At 36.0% G+C, this 18559-nt stretch overlaps 1 protein-coding gene across 5 annotated transcripts; it reads left to right on the top strand.

Annotated features, from left to right (window-relative positions):
- Positions 1 to 1281: 1281 nt before the first annotated feature.
- LOC114156577 (ATPase family AAA domain-containing protein 2-like) lies at positions 1282 to 18299 on the top strand. 5 transcript variants are annotated; one of them, XM_028037085.1, is made up of 29 exons: positions 1284 to 1379; positions 1482 to 1693; positions 2928 to 3019; positions 3513 to 3541; positions 3984 to 4077; positions 4428 to 4497; positions 5959 to 6037; positions 6122 to 6241; positions 6540 to 6594; positions 7769 to 7831; positions 8212 to 8323; positions 8491 to 8606; positions 8727 to 8901; positions 9076 to 9164; positions 9254 to 9413; positions 9651 to 9741; positions 9827 to 10141; positions 10231 to 10348; positions 10466 to 10652; positions 11066 to 11251; positions 11401 to 11536; positions 11665 to 11861; positions 12963 to 13122; positions 13473 to 13595; positions 13799 to 13885; positions 15046 to 15432; positions 16086 to 16219; positions 16741 to 16869; positions 17201 to 18299. In XM_028037085.1, the coding sequence occupies exons 2-29, from the start codon at positions 1532 to 1534 to the stop codon at positions 17231 to 17233; spliced, it is 3699 nt and encodes a 1232-aa protein (XP_027892886.1). In that variant the 5' UTR covers positions 1284 to 1379; positions 1482 to 1531; the 3' UTR covers positions 17234 to 18299. The 5 variants fall into 5 exon arrangements, with proteins under 5 accessions (XP_027892888.1, XP_027892890.1, XP_027892889.1 ...); XM_028037086.1 differs by having other exon boundaries at positions 1295 to 1432; positions 1517 to 1693; XM_028037087.1 differs by having other exon boundaries at positions 1282 to 1693; positions 11464 to 11536.
- The last annotated feature ends 260 nt before the right edge of the window (positions 18300 to 18559 follow it).

Genomic DNA, 18559 nt, shown 5'->3' on the forward strand with positions numbered 1-18559 from the left:
TCAAACAATTAAATCAAGCTATGCATGCAACAAAATGTTTACAAATTTTACTATATGACCTAGATAATCATGTCTTTACATGTTTTCTGTTTACTTGTCTTTTGTGAGAGAACATTTTCAAAGGATTAAGACTAAACAGAACACTGTACTGAATACTGAAACCTGTGTTTTTGTTTCTCATTGAATAAATCAAATTATTATAAGTTGTTCTTTTTTTATGATGCAAGTTCATGTTTACCTGAAATATATTTCAGTAGGTTTTCATCAACCTGTTCAGTTTTTTTTACAAAGAAGAAGGATTTTATTATTATTATTATTATTTTTTAGCTAATGTTAAGAAGGTGTTTATAGAAACTAGAAAATTTCAAAAATCTGTATAACATCTTTCTAAGATGTTGGGGTTCAGAAAAATGGCTTTATTTACAGGGCTTATACCAGTAGACTTCCAGGGGTAATCACCACAGAGTTTCTGCTTTGGTCTTAATGAGTTGTTCCACCATGCAGAAAAGCAAGACAATTACAAAGCAGATGAACAATAACCTCTAACTCAGTCTCGCATAAGTTCTACATAGTGTGCTGTAAATTATCAGATTATTGTTTTACTGGAGTACATATTGTGTAAGACTTTGAAATGAGGTTGTTTGATTTGACAATAATTAAGAAAAACGCATTTTATTTGAGCTATTAAATTAGTTCCAAAACAGTATTGTTTTTCTAATATTATTGAAATGACAGTTTAACTTTTGAAAACGATTCACAGGTGCAGATGTCCCTTTAGCATTTATTAAGTTAATTAAAACTTATCGTTTTTAAACAAAGCTTTAATGTCTAATATACTTTTTAAACTAACAGTAAGATCACAGTTGATACATTTGTGGTACATTTAAAGAAATTAATGGTACATTTATAATGTGAAAAATTCTGCAGAAAACACAATTTCCATAGAAGATTGGTGAAATTTGGGTTGTTTGTATAATAACTTGTAATGATGTAAAGCACTTTGAAATGCCTTGCTGCTGAAATGTGCTATACAAATAAAATTTGATTGATTGATTGAACTATGATTATGAGCATTAGAAACATTAAACTACACAGTCTGTCAAAAATACAGTGCAGGATAAAGTTGTTTGATATATCTGGATTTTTAAAACTTTATATAAGCATATGTAAGACGCAGAAAATGTACAATTTATAAGATAAGATCTGTTTTTCTACTTCAATTTTAAAACCTCACATTTCTTAAACACACGTACATTGCGTCGTGACGACCACTAGGCGGCGGCAAAACTCAGCCGTTTGAATTGACTCGGGCTGTTGGGCTCCGAGAGCTTATCAAGCTGCCTGGGTGTGTTTGACTTTCAGCTCTCTCTTCAGTCACAGTAAGACGGTGACTCTAACATCATCTCTGCAAAACATCTCTCAACAGGTCGAGGTGACAATGTCGGTATTTGCTCGATTTTTTTCTACTTTTAGTACTTTAGCTCGTAAGCTAACACATTAACCGTCTCCGGGTTAGCGTTTGAGCGTCACCATGGTGACGAACCGTGGTCGAGCCAAAAACAGAAGGGATGTAGTTCGGAACCGTAAGCTGAAAAAGAAGGCGGCCAAGGTCTCGAAGACTCCCCAGCGAGCCCGGAAAGACACCAGCATAAGGACAGCGGTGACTCGTTCAAAGGCGAAAAAGCTCCCCAAAGTCAGTGTGTTAATGTTGCTGCATTTTTTAAGTTTTAATTTTTAGCTGTTGGTCAGAACGAACCAACCAGCGAAAGCAAAACAGGAAATACAAATCTTATAAAAACATTGCAAAATATCATATTTATATATAAAAAAGATTATGTATGGTGATATAAAATATTTTCTCAACATGTAGATAGTGTGTTTTTTTTGTCTCATACTATCAATCGGCTTAACAATTTCGATTAGTTGTTATTAAATTGCTTTAGCTCTGTTATGATACACCTATGTTTACATAACCTTTTCCTTAAATTTTTCTTACTTGTTCTCATCTTTGTCTGCTTACGAAAGCGTTTTCCTTAATATTGCTTCTGTGAGTATTCAATGTATAGTTTATATTAACATGAAACATTAATAAACAAAACATTAATTAATAGCGTTGTCTTTTTAGCTTGCAATGTCTTAATTTCTTTAAGAGCATAACTATGTAGCTAACACATTTGTTTTTAATATAATTGCAAGATTTCTTCAAACATTTCCCAGTATTTAGATTTATTTTAAGCCAATTAATAACTACTGCTTTAAAAACTGCGTGAATTTTGGTGTTTTGAAAACATAATAGCTGAATCTCTAATTGATTTTAATAAATAATGTTCAACATCATTCAGATGAATTTTGCTAGGTGTGCTAGAGAAATCAAATTAATGAAAAATACAAACTGAAACTGAAAAGTAAATAATTATGCATAAAAGATTCCTCAAAATACGAAATAGAAATCTGTAAAATTTCATCAAGCTTTCTTCTTTGCTGTTTTGGATAACTACAACAAAAAATGATATGCCTTTTATATCTTAATTTTAATGAATACATGACAAACGTGCATGTTTCATGTCAGTATCCCTCTTTTGTTTTCATTGTGATGATCTGACTGACTGGCTTGGTTAAACAAACCAGTACTGCTATAATATATTACTTCTAGTAATTGATGGACAATATATTTAAAGTGTCTAGACTTCAGACAGATCTCAGTGCCAAAGATCACCAACAGTGTTGGATGAGAAACAGGGAAGGGAGCAAAATGTGTATTCATTGCAAGTAATATGGTCGTAGGAATATTTATCAATATTCTTCACATGATTTACTGATATTTTTACTGTAGCCCTGTACTTTAATTACCGGCATTATGCTATTCTGTGATACATACATATGCATGATTAACAGTAACAGATACTAACCTATGAAATGTTCTTTAGAAAGTTCCTGCCAAGAAAGAAGAAGAGAATCACTCTACTTCACACAAACGTGATGAAGAAGTTGCAAGAAAACCTGCAAGAAAAGTTATCAGGTCAGACATCAGAACCAAAATTTCAAAAGCCAGTAAAGATCTGAAATAACTGAGGATACATTTTCTAAGTGAGGTCTGTAAATACATATACATTTTTATAGTTTCCAGTTTATATTCAGACTATATACAGGACTTTATTATCTAAAAAATATAAAAAGTTAATCAATTTTTTATGTTGGAACCCCAGTGTTCATAAGATTGCTTGTAAAAGATTTGCTTGATGTAGTTTGATGAAGTTGGTGAAATATCCATAGATGCTTATACAAATATTTCTGATTTGGTTGAGTTTTTTAAACCTCAAACTCCAAATATAATTTTTTTAGCACCAATTCTAGTCATCAAACATTGTTTATTCTTTGTTCAGACAAAGAACAAATGTTTGATCACAAATTATGTAAACTATGATGCTAGACCTGATGCTCATTGTTTAATTTATCATTCTGCAGCTTTTCTTTTTAGTTTCCTTATACAGATGTTTGTCTTGTGTTGACAGGAGATCTTCTAGACTTAAGAACCTTACAGGTAAGACATGTTTTTTTCTTACATATTAAATATCAGTACTACTAAACTTTGAATTCAATTTAATTCATATTCAAATATACTCTATTGCCCCCAAAGGGAAATTAAATAAAAATTCTAACCTTAAGGGAAAAAGTTGTAACATATGTTAAAGTTCTGATTCAAATGGATATTTGAATAAAAATCTGTCGTCATTAGTTTATACAAAGCTCAGTTTAACGTTTTTTCTTTTTATTTTATATATGTCCACATTTTGATTTATCCAAATAAATCCAGAGGTTTTCCTCTTGGCCTCTTTCAGTCTCAAGTATTATCAGGCCCAGAAAAGGTTACACAGTTTTAGACATTCTTAATATGTTGAAATTGAAAAAACAGAGAAAGACACATACATGGGTTAGTTTTTCATGCTATATGGAATCTAAACATATACATGTCATCATGTCAGGGGGTAAGAAGAATGGGATCAGGAAGAGTACCAGGAAAACCACACAGACGACTACATATGAGGCCTCCAAAAAGTTTGACGTCATCAACAGCAAGTAAGACGACTCAGGAACATAAAGGAAGTATAACACACTGTTCAAACAAGTTCTGAGTTTTATCGTGATGCAGTTTTTAAAATCACCTTAAATAAAAATGAATAGATAATTTTGGTTTATTCATTTGATTTTTAGCAATGAAATGTGTGCAGATGTAATATTCAGTCTTTACTTGTGGTCTTGCCAGGCTACATGTCTTCTTTAAGAACATTTTGTTTAATGATACGCATGTGAACTGTCACATTAATGTTTAATTGTTGCTCTTATCCTGGTTATTAGGAAAATTGGACTGTGATGAGAACAGATTTGATCATCATTATTCATACATCTTGATTATCATTTCTCTGCAGCCACGGAGACCAGAAGGATATAACCAATCAGAAGAAGAAAAAACGACTGATTAGGGACAAGAAAGATGGAGTAAGTCAACATAATTATTTATTTACTTCATTTGCAGCCACAGTAGAAGCTTTAACCTTCAGTTATTTCTAGTCTTTTTGTATTAAATGGACACAAAAAAGTCTCATGATAAAATAGAACCAAATTTGCTCATGAAATAATGTTGGACTCTGTTATTTAAGAAAAAAATATCAACTTTATCTTCTGTGTTTTATTTTTAATTTGCAATTATTATTATTATTATTAATATTATTATTATTATTATTATTATTATTATTGTTGTTATTACTATTATCATCATTATTATTAGTAGGAGTAGTAGTTGTAGTTGGACTACAACTCTCAGTTTGGGTTCCTTTTAATGAAAATATGATGCAGCATAGTGGTAATATCACCTGATTACACCTTGCATACTTTTAATTAATTTTGTTCTAAGATGTTAAAAATAGAACCAAAATCATCAAAAATCTTGAAACAATTGCAGTAAGTTTGAATCGGGTGAATGTAATAAATAAAGCACCCTTTTCTGTATGTTTGTGAATAAGCTGCATCTGAACGCAGCTCAGAGCAGCTCCCAGTAGTTCTCTGCAGCTCTCTGCAACATGGGTTTGTTTTGACAGCATGCTCTCATGCTGTGTTTACATTCTGCAGTAGCTTTAAAGCCCCAGTTCATGTTGTACTCAGTCTGTATGGGTGGGCACACCGTCTTATCAGCTCTCTGTGAGGGAGGTGCACCCAGCTGCACGCTGACTTTCCTCTCTGCTCACAGCTCCTGGGGAGGGGATGACAACTCTATCAGCTGCCAACATATTGGGGGAGGAGGAGGGGTGCAGCTGAGAGTGTGAGGAGCATCAGAGTGTGTTTATGGGGTTATGTCACATGAGGTTGACAAAGTTTAGATCTTCTTGGTTGTGAGGCATCTTTCTCAACTGGTGTGAACACATTTCTGTCAATCCCTTTGTTTTATCCAACTGAAGCAGCAACAGAGAGCAGATTTCACTGAGATATAGTTGTAATCAAAGGTCCCATGTGGAAATCAGGACAAGGGGGGAGTGCCATTATGGATAAAAATACTTAACCAAGGATACAGCTGTTTATCTCTCCTTTTTAGCCTCTCTAGATCTTGGAACTGAGGCATCCTTTACAAACTGTGTAAACCCATTTAAAAATCACTGTTTCTGACAACAACATGTCAATAGACTTCTGTGTCTCTAGCAGTTTCTGCAAATTATTACTATATTTGATTTCAGTGAGTAGTTTTTGTCAAATTATTTTCATAGTTTCTCAAAAATAATAGAAGTCTAGCTTCACAATTACAAAATTTTCAGCTAACAGAAAAGCAAAGTTTAATGATTAAACTCCTGTAAAATGTTGCTTTGAAATCATGACGTCTAATCTCGGATGTAATTTTGCTCCTTTTTTAAATACAGTATCTCTCTTAGTTTTGTTAATTATATTTAAGCTGTATTTATGTATTTATAGAAGATTGCCTCTAAAGAACAGAAGAAGATAACACCAGAACCGCCGCAAAGAGACCTCATTGACACCACAGATGACATCGGTTTGTACAAACATGAAGCACCAAAGGAGAGGAAGAAAGGAGATGGGTGTTTCATCATACTTTCTTCTTCTGTGGTATTTCCAGTTGATGATGTAGATAGTGGGGTTGGAACAACTGCAGATGAGGAGAGTAACTGCAGCGTGACTGAGAATTTCGATGTCATACATTGCAAGGCCTCGTCTCCTTACCAGGGACCCAAAAGAGGTCAGTTCTGCTGTGTCTGTACTCTGAGCACAGAAAATATGAAAAATGAACTTCATTTTCTCTAAAATAGTTAAACACAGAGCAAGAAATGAAATATTATCTTGTTAAATCTGGTTTAGGAGAGCATAACACTTAAACACTTAAAATTTAACAACACAACTGTATCACTTCCATTTTGACTTTAGGAAGGAACAATGAACCAGATAACAAGGAATACAATCATTAGTCTAATAAGATTTATTAAAATAGTAATAAATCAACTCAGTTCTGGATTTCTGTTCTGTTCTGTTTCTAAAAGGAAATTTCCAGGTCAATTCATCAGGAAAAAGCATACCACGCAGGCGACCCTACAGGTGAGACCATGGATTCAACATTCTCTCTTCTTTAAGCTGTTTGAACTCACATGAATAGAAGAACGAGCATTATTTTTTAATACACCATTAAACCCATCTAAATAAGCTCAAATTAGATGGAAATGCACTTGAAAGACAGTGACTACAGATATAAAAAATAAGAAATCTAATTGTACTTTAGTTTATTATAGACAACTTTCAAAAACACTCCAAAATTACATTAAACTCTTTGCTGACTGGTTAAGAAAACAAACAAACAAAAAAACTATATATTTTTTATTGTATTTCCTAAATATGTAAGTGACTTGGCTTGTATTACAGGAAGATATTGTTGTAATGAACCTGTTCTAGGTCAGGTTATGGCAAATCACGTTTTTGGAGTGTAATTCTGCTTTAATTTACTGACAATATTTCCCAATTATTCACACCTTAGATTATGATTCAGTGAAATATTTTACAAACTGATCTTGTTTCTCTTTGGTTGTTAAGACTCACGTTTTTGTTTTTGTAAAAGCTACTCATCACTACTAATTTTGACCATTTACTGAATAATTTAAAACAGATCTAGTTACAGTTATAAGTTTTCATAAAATCATTATGAATGATCGTGTGCTTTCTATACTTTTTTGCTGTTTAAAATTATTTTTTCATTGCAAAAATATGATGCAACTGTAATGATTTTTAAAAACAAGATGATCACAGCAACAACCATCTTACATAAGACCCAATTTAACTCTGGGTCTTGTGGAGTTAGGCAAAGTGGTTTCACATTGGAATAACTGGTTCTTATTGTAAAATTGTTAAATAGAGTGATCACTGTGGTATAATTAATCACTAAACTTATGGAAAACTATTTGAACTGTTGTATTGACCCCTGAAACCACTCACCAAAATGTTTAAGTCTAGTGAACCTATGTATATTAGTCTGTATGTAAAATATGTTTTTTCTGTAGGTTAGAAAAAACATAACCATAAATATGATAATGTGGGAAAAATTATTTTTTAAAAAACTCTTTGCAACTATATTTGTTCCCTCGTGGAAAAATTACAGTTCAAATCCATTATTCAAGGCCCATCGATACCAGTAATGTGTGTTTATTTTACCTTCTGACAGGAACTGCTTCTTTTCTGCTCAATCTGAGACATATTTGTTTACTTCTTCTCTTTCCATCAGGGCGGCTCAGAATGCATGGTCGACTGATGACGCTGATTCAGATGATGAAAAGGCCTCTAGCAGGTTGGCAGAGACACTGAATCTCTACACTGAGGACTGTAACATAAATTCTCTCTTTTGGTTTTTAGTGTCCAGTGTTAACAAAGACAGTAGAAGAACTATTATGAAAGAATCCACTGGATCAGAATAAGAGAGTCCAGGAATTAGTTTACCGTGTGGATCCTTTTATTTATTTTTTCACAAATAAAAAAAGTAAATCAGTTATTACACAGACTTGACAGAAATATCAACTCACTTGCAACTTTCTAAAAGTTGGTTAAGTTTATCTTTTATAATGTTGAACTTGTCCAAGTTTGACTTTTTAAATTTGTTTACAAGAAATGTAAGTGCAGTTTTTCTTGATTGGTTTTACCAATTATCATAATTTTTTAACTCCACTTCAGCAACTGCCGTTCACTCGGTCTGCGTACGGAGGAGCTTTTTAGTTCTCGCAGAGACAAGCTGGCCATGGGAGCAGGTCTGGCAGACATTGATCCCATGGCTATTGATCGGAAGGTAAGTTACACCACAGCTGTCATATCTGTCACTAACCGGTGTGAGATCCTCGTGGATCCTCTATTCTGCACACCTACATTTTTATTGTTTACAATATGTGATTTTCTTGCAAATATTTATGTGCTTGATTCTTTTTCCCTTCCTTGATAATTTTATTTTCTCCTCAGGTGGGCTTTGACAGTATCGGTGGGCTGTCGGGTCACATCTCAGCTCTAAAGGAGATGGTTGTCTTCCCTCTTCTCTACCCAGAAGTCTTTGATAATTTCAAGATTCAGCCTCCCAGGTGACTCACACAAATGATGATGAACTAGACAGGATTTATGTTCATTCTCAAACACTAAATTATGTTCAGCTTTAATTTATTTAAACCCAAATAAAAAACATAGTTTTGCCTTTTTTTCAGGGGTTGTCTGTTCTATGGCCCACCAGGGACTGGGAAAACACTGGTTGCCCGGGCGTTGGCCAATGAATGCAGCCATGGCAACGAGAAGGTGTCCTTCTTCATGAGGAAAGGAGCTGACTGCCTCAGCAAGTGGGTGGGCGAGTCGGAGCGGCAGCTGAGGCTGCTGTTTGAGCAGGTAAAGGTAACTTTAAAGCTATCTGATGTTGCTGCGCTGCCCCCTTGTGGCTGGTTGCAAAAAAGGCTGAAAAAATAGGTTTAAGAAATACAAAGATTCAACAATGTCATCAGTTTTTGAAATAAAAAAAATACATTACATCAAAATAATGCTCCACTTTTGTTCATTCTTTAGGCGTATCAGAGACGTCCCTCCATCATCTTCTTTGATGAGATTGATGGCTTGGCTCCTGTTCGATCCAGCAAACAAGATCAGATTCACAGGTCTTTATAGTCCTTAGATATACATATTTTACCTTGACCCTCTTTCTGTGGCTGTAAATAATAACACATTTATTTTTAAACTTCTGCAGCTCTATTGTGTCAACTCTGCTGGCTCTGATGGATGGGTTGGATGGTCGAGGAGAGATTGTGGTGATCGGAGCGACAAACAGGCTGGACTCCATCGACCCAGCTCTGCGGCGTCCGGGACGCTTTGATAGGGAGTTTCTGTTTGGCCTTCCTGACAAAGAGGTAAAACTTTATTCTTTTCTTGTCATCATCTGCCTGAAATTTATAACTTTCTAATATTTTATACAGCAGTTTTACTCTTTGAAATAGTTTGCAAGTGTATATTTTATAAGAAGCTTGTATTACTATCAGTTAATTACAATTTTTGGAGGTGTTGAATATTGGAAGTGTTTAATTTTCAATACTTGTACAATTTAACTGGAATTCTAAAATGTATAATTTTTGCTCCTTGTGTTTCAGTCTCGTAAAGAGATTATGAAGATCCACACACGGCTGTGGAAACCTCCTCCTTCAGAAGACTTTTTGGATGAACTTGCAGAAAAATGTGTGGGTAGGTGGAATGAAAATCACATGCTTTGTAATTTGCCACATCAATTTTTTTAATGAAATGACCTCAAAATCCTTAATTGCTGCAGGTTACTGTGGTGCCGACATCAGGGCGGTGTGCACTGAGGCAGCACTGTGCGCCCTGCGGCGTCGCTACCCACAGATCTACGGCACCTCACAGAAGCTCTTGCTGGATGTCTCCTCCATCTCTGTTAGCAGCTGCGACTTTGTGGCGGCTATGAGGAAGATGAAGCCGGCGTCTCAACGCTCCAACGCCTGCCCTACAAAACCACTGTCAGCTGTGGTCCAGCCCCTGCTGCACTCAGCCCTCAGCCACATCCTGGAAGTTCTGCAGAAGATGTTTCCACACGCTGAACAGGGGATGAAGAGGAAGAGGGAGCCTGGTGAGTGAGTGCTGAACGCTGGAAGCATCTCTGTTGGGTTATTATATAGAATCAAATTCAGAATTTTTACATCTGTGTCTTTGTGCAAGATCTGACTTCTGGTATCCTCGATGATGGTCTAATGAGTAGTGGAGATGAAGGGACCTCAACCTGCAGCATTTCTGCTCCTTCCACCTCCCAGAACAAAAACTTTCTGCATTTTGCTAGGTGAAATATCGTGCTGGCACAGAACTCTATCTAACATAAAACAATATGTAATATGTATGTTAATTTTATAACTTAAACTATAAATGCCTTTGTACTCTGTTCTGTTGGCTCCTGCAGGAGTGCTGTCAAACACCCAACATCCCACCGCCCCCGAATGCTCCTGGCTGGTCGCCCGGACTCTGGTCAGACATCCCACCTGGCCCCTGCAATTCTGCATGCCCTGGAGCGTTTCACTGTCCACAGCCTGGATTCTGCGGTGTTGTTTGGTTTCAGCTGGACTTCTCCCGAGGAAGCCTGTGCACAGGTAATTGTTAGATAAGACCACACAGATGCTATCATGAATTCATAGACTTTATTGTAGTGCAAAATATTGAGCACCTATAGTCATAGCTCAAGATATGTGTATCTTTCTGAAAGATTTGATTTCCTGCCGATTTATTTAAAATGTAGATATGGAATGTCTAAATCAGGTCTTATTTTTCTAATTAGACTCAGCTGCAAGGCTTTTACAGCAATGTTTAAGCTATTTTATAAAAATGTTAATTTACACATAGAGGCTGAAACTTTGCTATTATATTTACCAACCTGCACACCACAAAGTGAACTACTGTCCTTAATCAGCATTTGGTGGTAGTAAAAAGAAACTGCAGAAAGAATCAAAAGACAATTTAGAAAAAACTAAATTAAAGCTTTCAAGTAAATGTCTCCCCTTATCAGGTGTTTTGCGAGGCCAAACGGACATCACCCAGCATCCTCTACATCCCTCACATCCAGCAGTGGTGGGACACGGCAGGATCAGCACTTAGAGCCTCGTTTCTCAGCTTGCTGGGCAGCATCCCCTCTTTTTCTCCCATCCTCCTTCTCGCCACCTGCAGCGTTCCTCACCAGAAGCTCGACACAGAGGTAAAGTTTCCTTTACCTCTTCTGAGCATTCTCTTATTTTATGCTGTTTCTTTGAGTTATTATTGAAAGCAGGAAACAAAGCCAGAAACACTCATTCCAGGGAAGAAAATGAACATGTTATACCTAAACATATCTTGTTTTATCATCAGATACAAACTCTGTTTCGGGAGGAGTATGGGGAGATATATACAATGACTGTTCCCTCCCGGCAGGAGAGAACAGAGTTTTTTGAGGATCTCATTTTGAACCAGGCGGCTGAACCTCCGCCATCTAAGAATAAAAGAAGTATGTGACACAGAGCACCATGTTTGTGTCCATGGTGCGCTGTTCCACTCATATGCTGACTACTGTATACCAAGTATTCAGTAACAGTTTAAAAAGTTAGCCTAATTCACCTGCTCATCTGCCATCAGTGACCCAGAACATGGAGATCCTTCCTGTGGCTCCACTTCCTCCCCTGAGACAGATGAGCGAGCAGGAGCGCCTCCGTGTGGAGGAGCAGGAAGAGGATGTGCTGAGGGAACTCCGCCTCTTCCTCCGTAACCTCACAGAGCGACTGATGGTGGACCGCCGCTTTAAGGCCTTCACCAAACCTGTCGACATAGAGGAGGTAATCTCATTCTTTTTTCTTTTTTTTTTTTATCAAGCTCTAACTGGAAGACTGTTTTCATCATAGTAGGATAGTGAAACACTTCATTGGATTACTCATGAGGCATTTATCATTTATTGAAATAATCTTTAACTAATTTACTAATCGATTAGTTGCCATCTAAAGTATAGAGACTCTTGAAAAAAACGAAAAAGAGCAATAATTAAGTCAACGCTGTATATCATTTACCGTATTTTTTGGACTATTAGCCGCTACTTTCTTCCCACGCTTTGAACCATGCTGCTTATAGCCTGTTGCCGCTTTTCTGTGGATTTTTCTTCAACCGCCAGGGGGCTCTTTAGCAGCATGTGAATCATTGGAAGTCAAAACTGGAAATCAAAGAAGAAAGTACTGATTTTGATTTAGAACAAGCACATGCTAGCAGCAGGCTTGACAGAGAAATTTCTTCAAACTCAAACCCCCTCATCATGGAAACAACACAAAGAAGTTCATATGATCCATCTTTTAAGTTGAGGGCTATCGATCTGGCAGTACAGTAGGGAAATAGAGCCGCTACACGTAAGCTTGGGGTGAACGAATCCATGGTTCAGCGTTGGAGACGCAGGGCTGCGTCCTTAATAGCAAAATTATTAAAACCGAGAGCGGTGGAGATACCAGCAGCTTATTCATGTAGGTTTCCAGTTTTTTTTTTAAATGTTAGGGAGGCGCCTTATAGAAAGGTGCGCTCTATAGTCCGAAAAATACGATTTATACATTTTGCATTTAAGACAAAAACATTTTTGTCTGTAAGTATGGTTTACCCAAAATTCTTCAAATGCCATAGTTTTAGTTTCAGCTGCTTCAAATTCACTAAAAGAATGCTATGTTATTGCATTCTAGGCAATAAAGTGTTTATTTTCTTATTTAAAAAGGAATTTAATTATTTCCTTTTCATATTTAACTGTGTTTCCATTATTGTATAAAAAAAGGCTTTAAAGTAAATGTATGCTCTCTAGACATACAGTTTAAAACTAAAACAAAGTTAATATTAGGTAATTGTGCTCCTGCTCCTTGCTGGATGTTTTAGAAAGAGTATAAAACCATAAACTCTCCATCTTCCAGGTCCCAGACTACCTCATTGTGATCCAGAAGCCCATGGATCTCTCCACCCTGCTGTACAACATTGATGAGCATAAATATGTCACTGTTGATGAGTTCATGTCAGACGCAGACCTCATCTGGCAGAATGCTCTTGAGTACAACCCAGACAGAGACCCAGCAGGTGGGAATAAATACATAACTCTGTATATAATGAACTCAATGTTTTAAGAACACTTTGAACAGAACCACAAAACCACCTCACCTTCAGGTCTAATCCACACTTACAGAACCAGCAGAATCTGATGTGGGCTAGAAGTGACAAGCCCTTTGTATATAGTGATATTTTAAAATGACCAGGTGCAGAGCTTTTGAAGGAAATTAAAGCTAAACTTTAAGGTTTTTGTGCTTTCTTTATTGAGTGTTCCATTTTGCTTTGCAAAAAAATATTAGATTATCCCTTAGACTTTTACCTAATGTGAATTCAAAGTTGATATATTTTAATATTCATGTGAAATGGTTTGCTTGTGTCAGATCGTCACATCCGTCACCGTGCCTGTGCCCTGAAAGACACAATGCGAGTCATCGTCAGAGATGAGCTGGACAAGGATTTCCAGAGGATCTGCGAGGAAATTCGTGAGTCTCGGCTTGAGAGAGGTAAAACTTTGTTCACTGTAGCCAAACTACACCAGGTGTTCAGCATGTATTCTCAATTTTATTCTTACAAATGCTATTTAGTTCTGAAGTAATAAAACATTCCTTTGAATTAAAAATGTCTGCTATAGTATGTATTTACATAGTCAGTGCTTATTTTTTTAAAGCCTCCAACCCACAAATTAAGACTTTTATTTTTATGACAGCATTATCCCACAGGGGCAGAGCCAATCTAGAGTTGACCAATGGCTTCTACAACTCTGTGTTCCCCAGAAACAGCACTGGACCACAACGTAAGCCTTGATAAAAACTCTGTCTTGAAAAGATAATGTAACTTAACACCAAAATGTAACTTTCTCAAAGGTTTAAACCATCAATGGTTAGCATTCTTCCGCAAAAAAATAAAATACTTCAATGGGTAATTATTTTTGCTCTTAACTTAAATACAGTCGTATTCAATAAATTAGAAAAGCATTTCGATGAGACTCATTTGTCAAATAGAAAGTGCCTTTTGAAAAAAAATCTTTAAATGTGTATAAAATGTAGTTTTCATTAGCCCACGGTTCTCTATTAAAATGATTTTTCTATTTTTGTCTGACCTATTATTCTAATCTTAAATGTTGTGTTTTTATTAGCTGTAAGCGAAACAGAAATAAAGACTTAAAAACCTCAATTGATTACAAGATATAATCAATTGATTATTTTTGTGTTCATGTCTGAACTTCAGACTTGACATGTAGCCTTTGCTATCGCTACTTTTGTCTCAAGTGGGCACTGGGTTCATTCACTGCATAAATTTTTAGCATTTATTAGTCTTCATTTTGGTTATGGAAATTAATATTGTAAGCTCCTAGCTAAAAAGGAAAAGTTTAAAAAAAAAGATGATATATGATGTATTTACTGTTAAACAAGAAATTGTTTGGCTAAATTACACAAATTTACGAAATGAATATCAGGTTTATTTTTTCTGGCAGCAACAATACAAAAAATGTCTAAGAAAAATCAAACAGTATTATCTTATGGAAAATACTCAATATGTATTCCTGTTTAGATCAAACTGACAAAAAAAATTAACTGCCATTTTTAAAGTGTCATATTTTCAAGAAATAATATACATTGTCATGTTAAAGAAACACCTTTGTTCAATAATTTAGAGGGAAAGAAAGAGGTGAAGTAAAGATGCAATGACAGAGAGCTACAGAATCTTTATTCAAATGTAAAGGCATTAGAGTCACAGAGCCGATGAGAAGAAGAGGTAGAATCTGCAGAGCTGACTGAAAGGAGAACAATGAATGAGAGAGAGTCTGCAGCTGCAGGGAGAAAAGGCTAAAGCAGATCAAGATCAAGTGAACAGAGATTCAGCTCCACTCCATCACATTTCTTCTCTGTGTAATGACCCCTCCTATCCTCTCTCTACCCTCAATCCCAACTTTCTTCTGACTTCTTTTTGCAGTGCGTAAGAAAAAGACTTTCAAATCGTCTCGAAAATCCAAGTGGAGCACTGGTGTCATTAGGAAACAGCAACGAAAGAAGACAGCTTCAACCTCCTCAATGTCCAGCATAACCAGTTCAGATTCAAGTACAGATGGAATGGGAGGAGAGAGTAGTTCTGTTGGCCAAACCTCATCCAGTTTGTCAGACAGCAGCGATGATGACGAGAAGATCTTCCTGAAGCTTAACAGGCACCATCAAGACTTTAAAGCTCTCCAAAAACGTCTTAAGCAAAGATGCAATGAGTCCAGCAGCAGCACTCCCAAAATTAAACTGAAGTCCAGCCAGCCTTCAAAGTCTGACCCCATCCGAAGGAAATCGTTGACGGAGTTCTATTTAAAGAAATTAGGTGTGTGTTTGTCTAACAGAGATTTGGAGCAGAAGCTGGACCTCTAACTCAGGCTGTGTGACCGCTCTGCTCTTGCCCTACTAACCAGTCTTCATGGGACTCTGACTGAGCTTCACAGCTGCAGTGTGCGAAACAGGTAGTGAAAGTGCTGCTTCTGCTCCTGCTTTGCTTCTCCTGACGCTGCTGAGCAAGATCTAAAGAGCAAACATTTCACAGTCGGGTAGAACTCTGGGCACAGAGCCAAACTGGCATAAAGCTGAGCCGAGAACAGATGCTCTCTGATATTCTGTCACAGAAATAAATGTTCACTTCAAATAACTCAAGAGAACCATTTTTTGATTTACTCCACGGGATTATTTTAGTTTGAAATGTTGGTGTTTGTACTTGTACCCTGTAAACAAAAAAGCTTTACCTCTTGTTTTCCTTAATGTGACTGGTGCAGGATAAGTATATTTAGATGCAAACAAAAATTAAGCTTTAATTAAAAAATATATAGGTTTGATATAAGAATTAAAGTTAACTTCTTAACTTTAATGTTATACAAAAATATGTAATTGTGGTTGTGTCTTTGTTTGTTGTGTGCACCCTTTAATAAACCTTAACATCATTTTTTCAGCTAAAAGGAGAACACCTTTCTTTTCTGTCTTCCCCAGAGAGGCAGAGAAAGTCTGAGATGAGAACAAACAAGGCTGTTTTTGAGCAAATGCAGCAGTTCAACAAGAACAGATCTGCAGAGAGTGTTGACGAGCAAACACCCGACCTCGTAGTTGATCACAAAAAGCTGAAAGTAGGTTAACTTTGGTTATGTTTTAACATGTTGAGCCTTTTTCTTTTAAGAGTTGCACTGCTAACAATAAACTCCTGGCCATTTTTTGCCTGTGTTCTTAAAAGTTTGATTTAAATTAAGCACATTTCTACTGGGATATTCTTTGTAACAGACCAGGTCTTAGTAGTGGATAATCTTGAATTGAAACAAAAATAATCCAGCTTTGCTCATTTGGAGACTGGAAATTTTAACCATTCTGCTTTGCTCAAGCTCCTTTTTTGGACAGTCTCTGAATAAGTCAGCAACTGTAGAATATCCTAAAAGCGCCTGATACCTGGTTAGCGATTATCACTCTTTTCGGGAACCAAGAAATAGAGTTCCCTTGTACTTTTTGAACTCAAAATTTGATGCATCATATTTATAGCAATCCATGATGAAATGTCTGTTTCTAAGTGCTAATCTAAAATGACATCCCAAACCTTAGCCCAGCAAGTAATTTATTTGCAGCTATTGTTTGCAGTCATTATTCTTGTTTTCTCCAGGAGCTGCTGAACAGGGCAATAATTAAAACAGAGGCTGCTGAGGTAGAGACTCTGGAGAAACTTTATGCTCTGTTGGCTCAATCCATCTACAGACACAGAAACATCTACAACAAGACAGAGCTCATTAAGGTACAGCAACGCCACTCAGCTTTGTTTATTCAGGAACCTTTTAGATGGAGGCTACTTAAAAGAGTTGAGAAGTTGCTAAAGGCTATCACATACTATTGTTTTATTTTAGCCGTTATATGATTTTATTACGGGCAAGTAGAGGTAAAAGCTGCTCAGCTAAAATTCATAGTTTAATGAATCACAACATAACTGCTGAAAAACAAGTTTTGGTTTTGGATGCCTGTAAAGAAAAAGAAAAAGCAAACTGATACTTTGTGGAGGAGTTTATTTGGCAAAGAAAATTGCAACTGGTTTATTTAATTTTTTCTTTTTCCACTCTTTTTTTCTCTAGGAAATGAAGAAGGAAATTGAGAACTTCTCCTGAACTACAATAATAAAACCCAAGTAACTTTAAATGTAAAGTTTTCTTTTGTTTTTATATTAAAGTGGCAGTATTAATTTGAGCTTTTTGAGCTTTACGTCATCTTGTAATGTTATTCCCCAATCAAAAACATTCTTGGAGTGTTGCTTTGATTCTTTCATGCATGTTTGAGAAATCATTTAATTTCCCTTAGCAACCATTCAGCAGTGCAGAACACTTGGGGGGCTGAGGATGAAGCTCCTCCTTGGAGCTGCAGTTTTCAAACTTCTGAGCTACTGCCTCACAAAGCACTTCTCCCAAGTGGTTTCCCCTTTCAGCTCCTTCTGACTAGCCAGCACCAATTAGTAAACACCTGATGGAAATGTGCATCAGCTGAGTTCATTGTATGAGTTACTTCTCAGTGCAACATTGTTAAAGGGTTAATGGTTAAAGGGTTAATGTTGTGGCGACTTCCTGGAAAGGAGACAGAGTCCCAGTTTCAAGGCGTTAAATTATGAAGCTGATTTTCTTTTAAGTGATATTTGAGATATGCAGCATTTTATAAGAACTGAAGGTGACGTAGTTACTTGATTGATCTACAAAATTTTATTATGTAGCTATAGCTGGGAAGCACATGATACTGCCTCTTGAAAGTATATTTATAAATTGTTGCAAAAATTCTAAATACCTCAGTATTTATAGTATTGCACCAGATTCTCTAAAGATTTATTGCTTTGACATTTTACTAAAGGCAAAGCTTCTGACCAGTGTGTTTATTTACTGAATTTATCATGACATGCACTTTATAAAAGTGTAGTTCTGGGTAAATGAAAAACGTTGACTGTGTGTTTTGTGCATCAGCCCACTAAAGTGTGCCTGTTTGTTTGTGTTTAGATTGTCATAAGGATTTTTACTTTTAAACACAACTGGATTTACATCCAATGATCTGTTGGTATTAGATTTCAGCATCAAATGCAGCAAAGAGAGTTTAAGATAAAATTGCTGACATTTCACATGCTTTCTATTTGCTGATGTTAATAGATGACATGTTTGGTTGAAATAAATAGTTTTGAATGTAACATTACCTTTATAACAAGCTGTGTGTGTGTGTTTCTTATATTTAGGAGATATTCATATTTACAATGTGAAATTTGAATGTCCTACAATTTTTTTTAATTAAATTAATGTAGCTCTTAGTGGCAGTGTATTTTATTTTTATGTTCTTTACTTTTTATATTCCTGAACTGAAAGCAGTTAAGTATCGTCTGCCTGACGCAATGACGTACATGAACCTTCTCACCCCACGCTGATGTACGGGAAAAATAACAAATTTGACTTCATTACGTCAAC

This window comes from Xiphophorus couchianus, chromosome 13 (assembly GCF_001444195.1).
Source record: "Xiphophorus couchianus chromosome 13, X_couchianus-1.0, whole genome shotgun sequence".
NCBI lineage: Eukaryota > Metazoa > Chordata > Actinopteri > Cyprinodontiformes > Poeciliidae > Xiphophorus > Xiphophorus couchianus.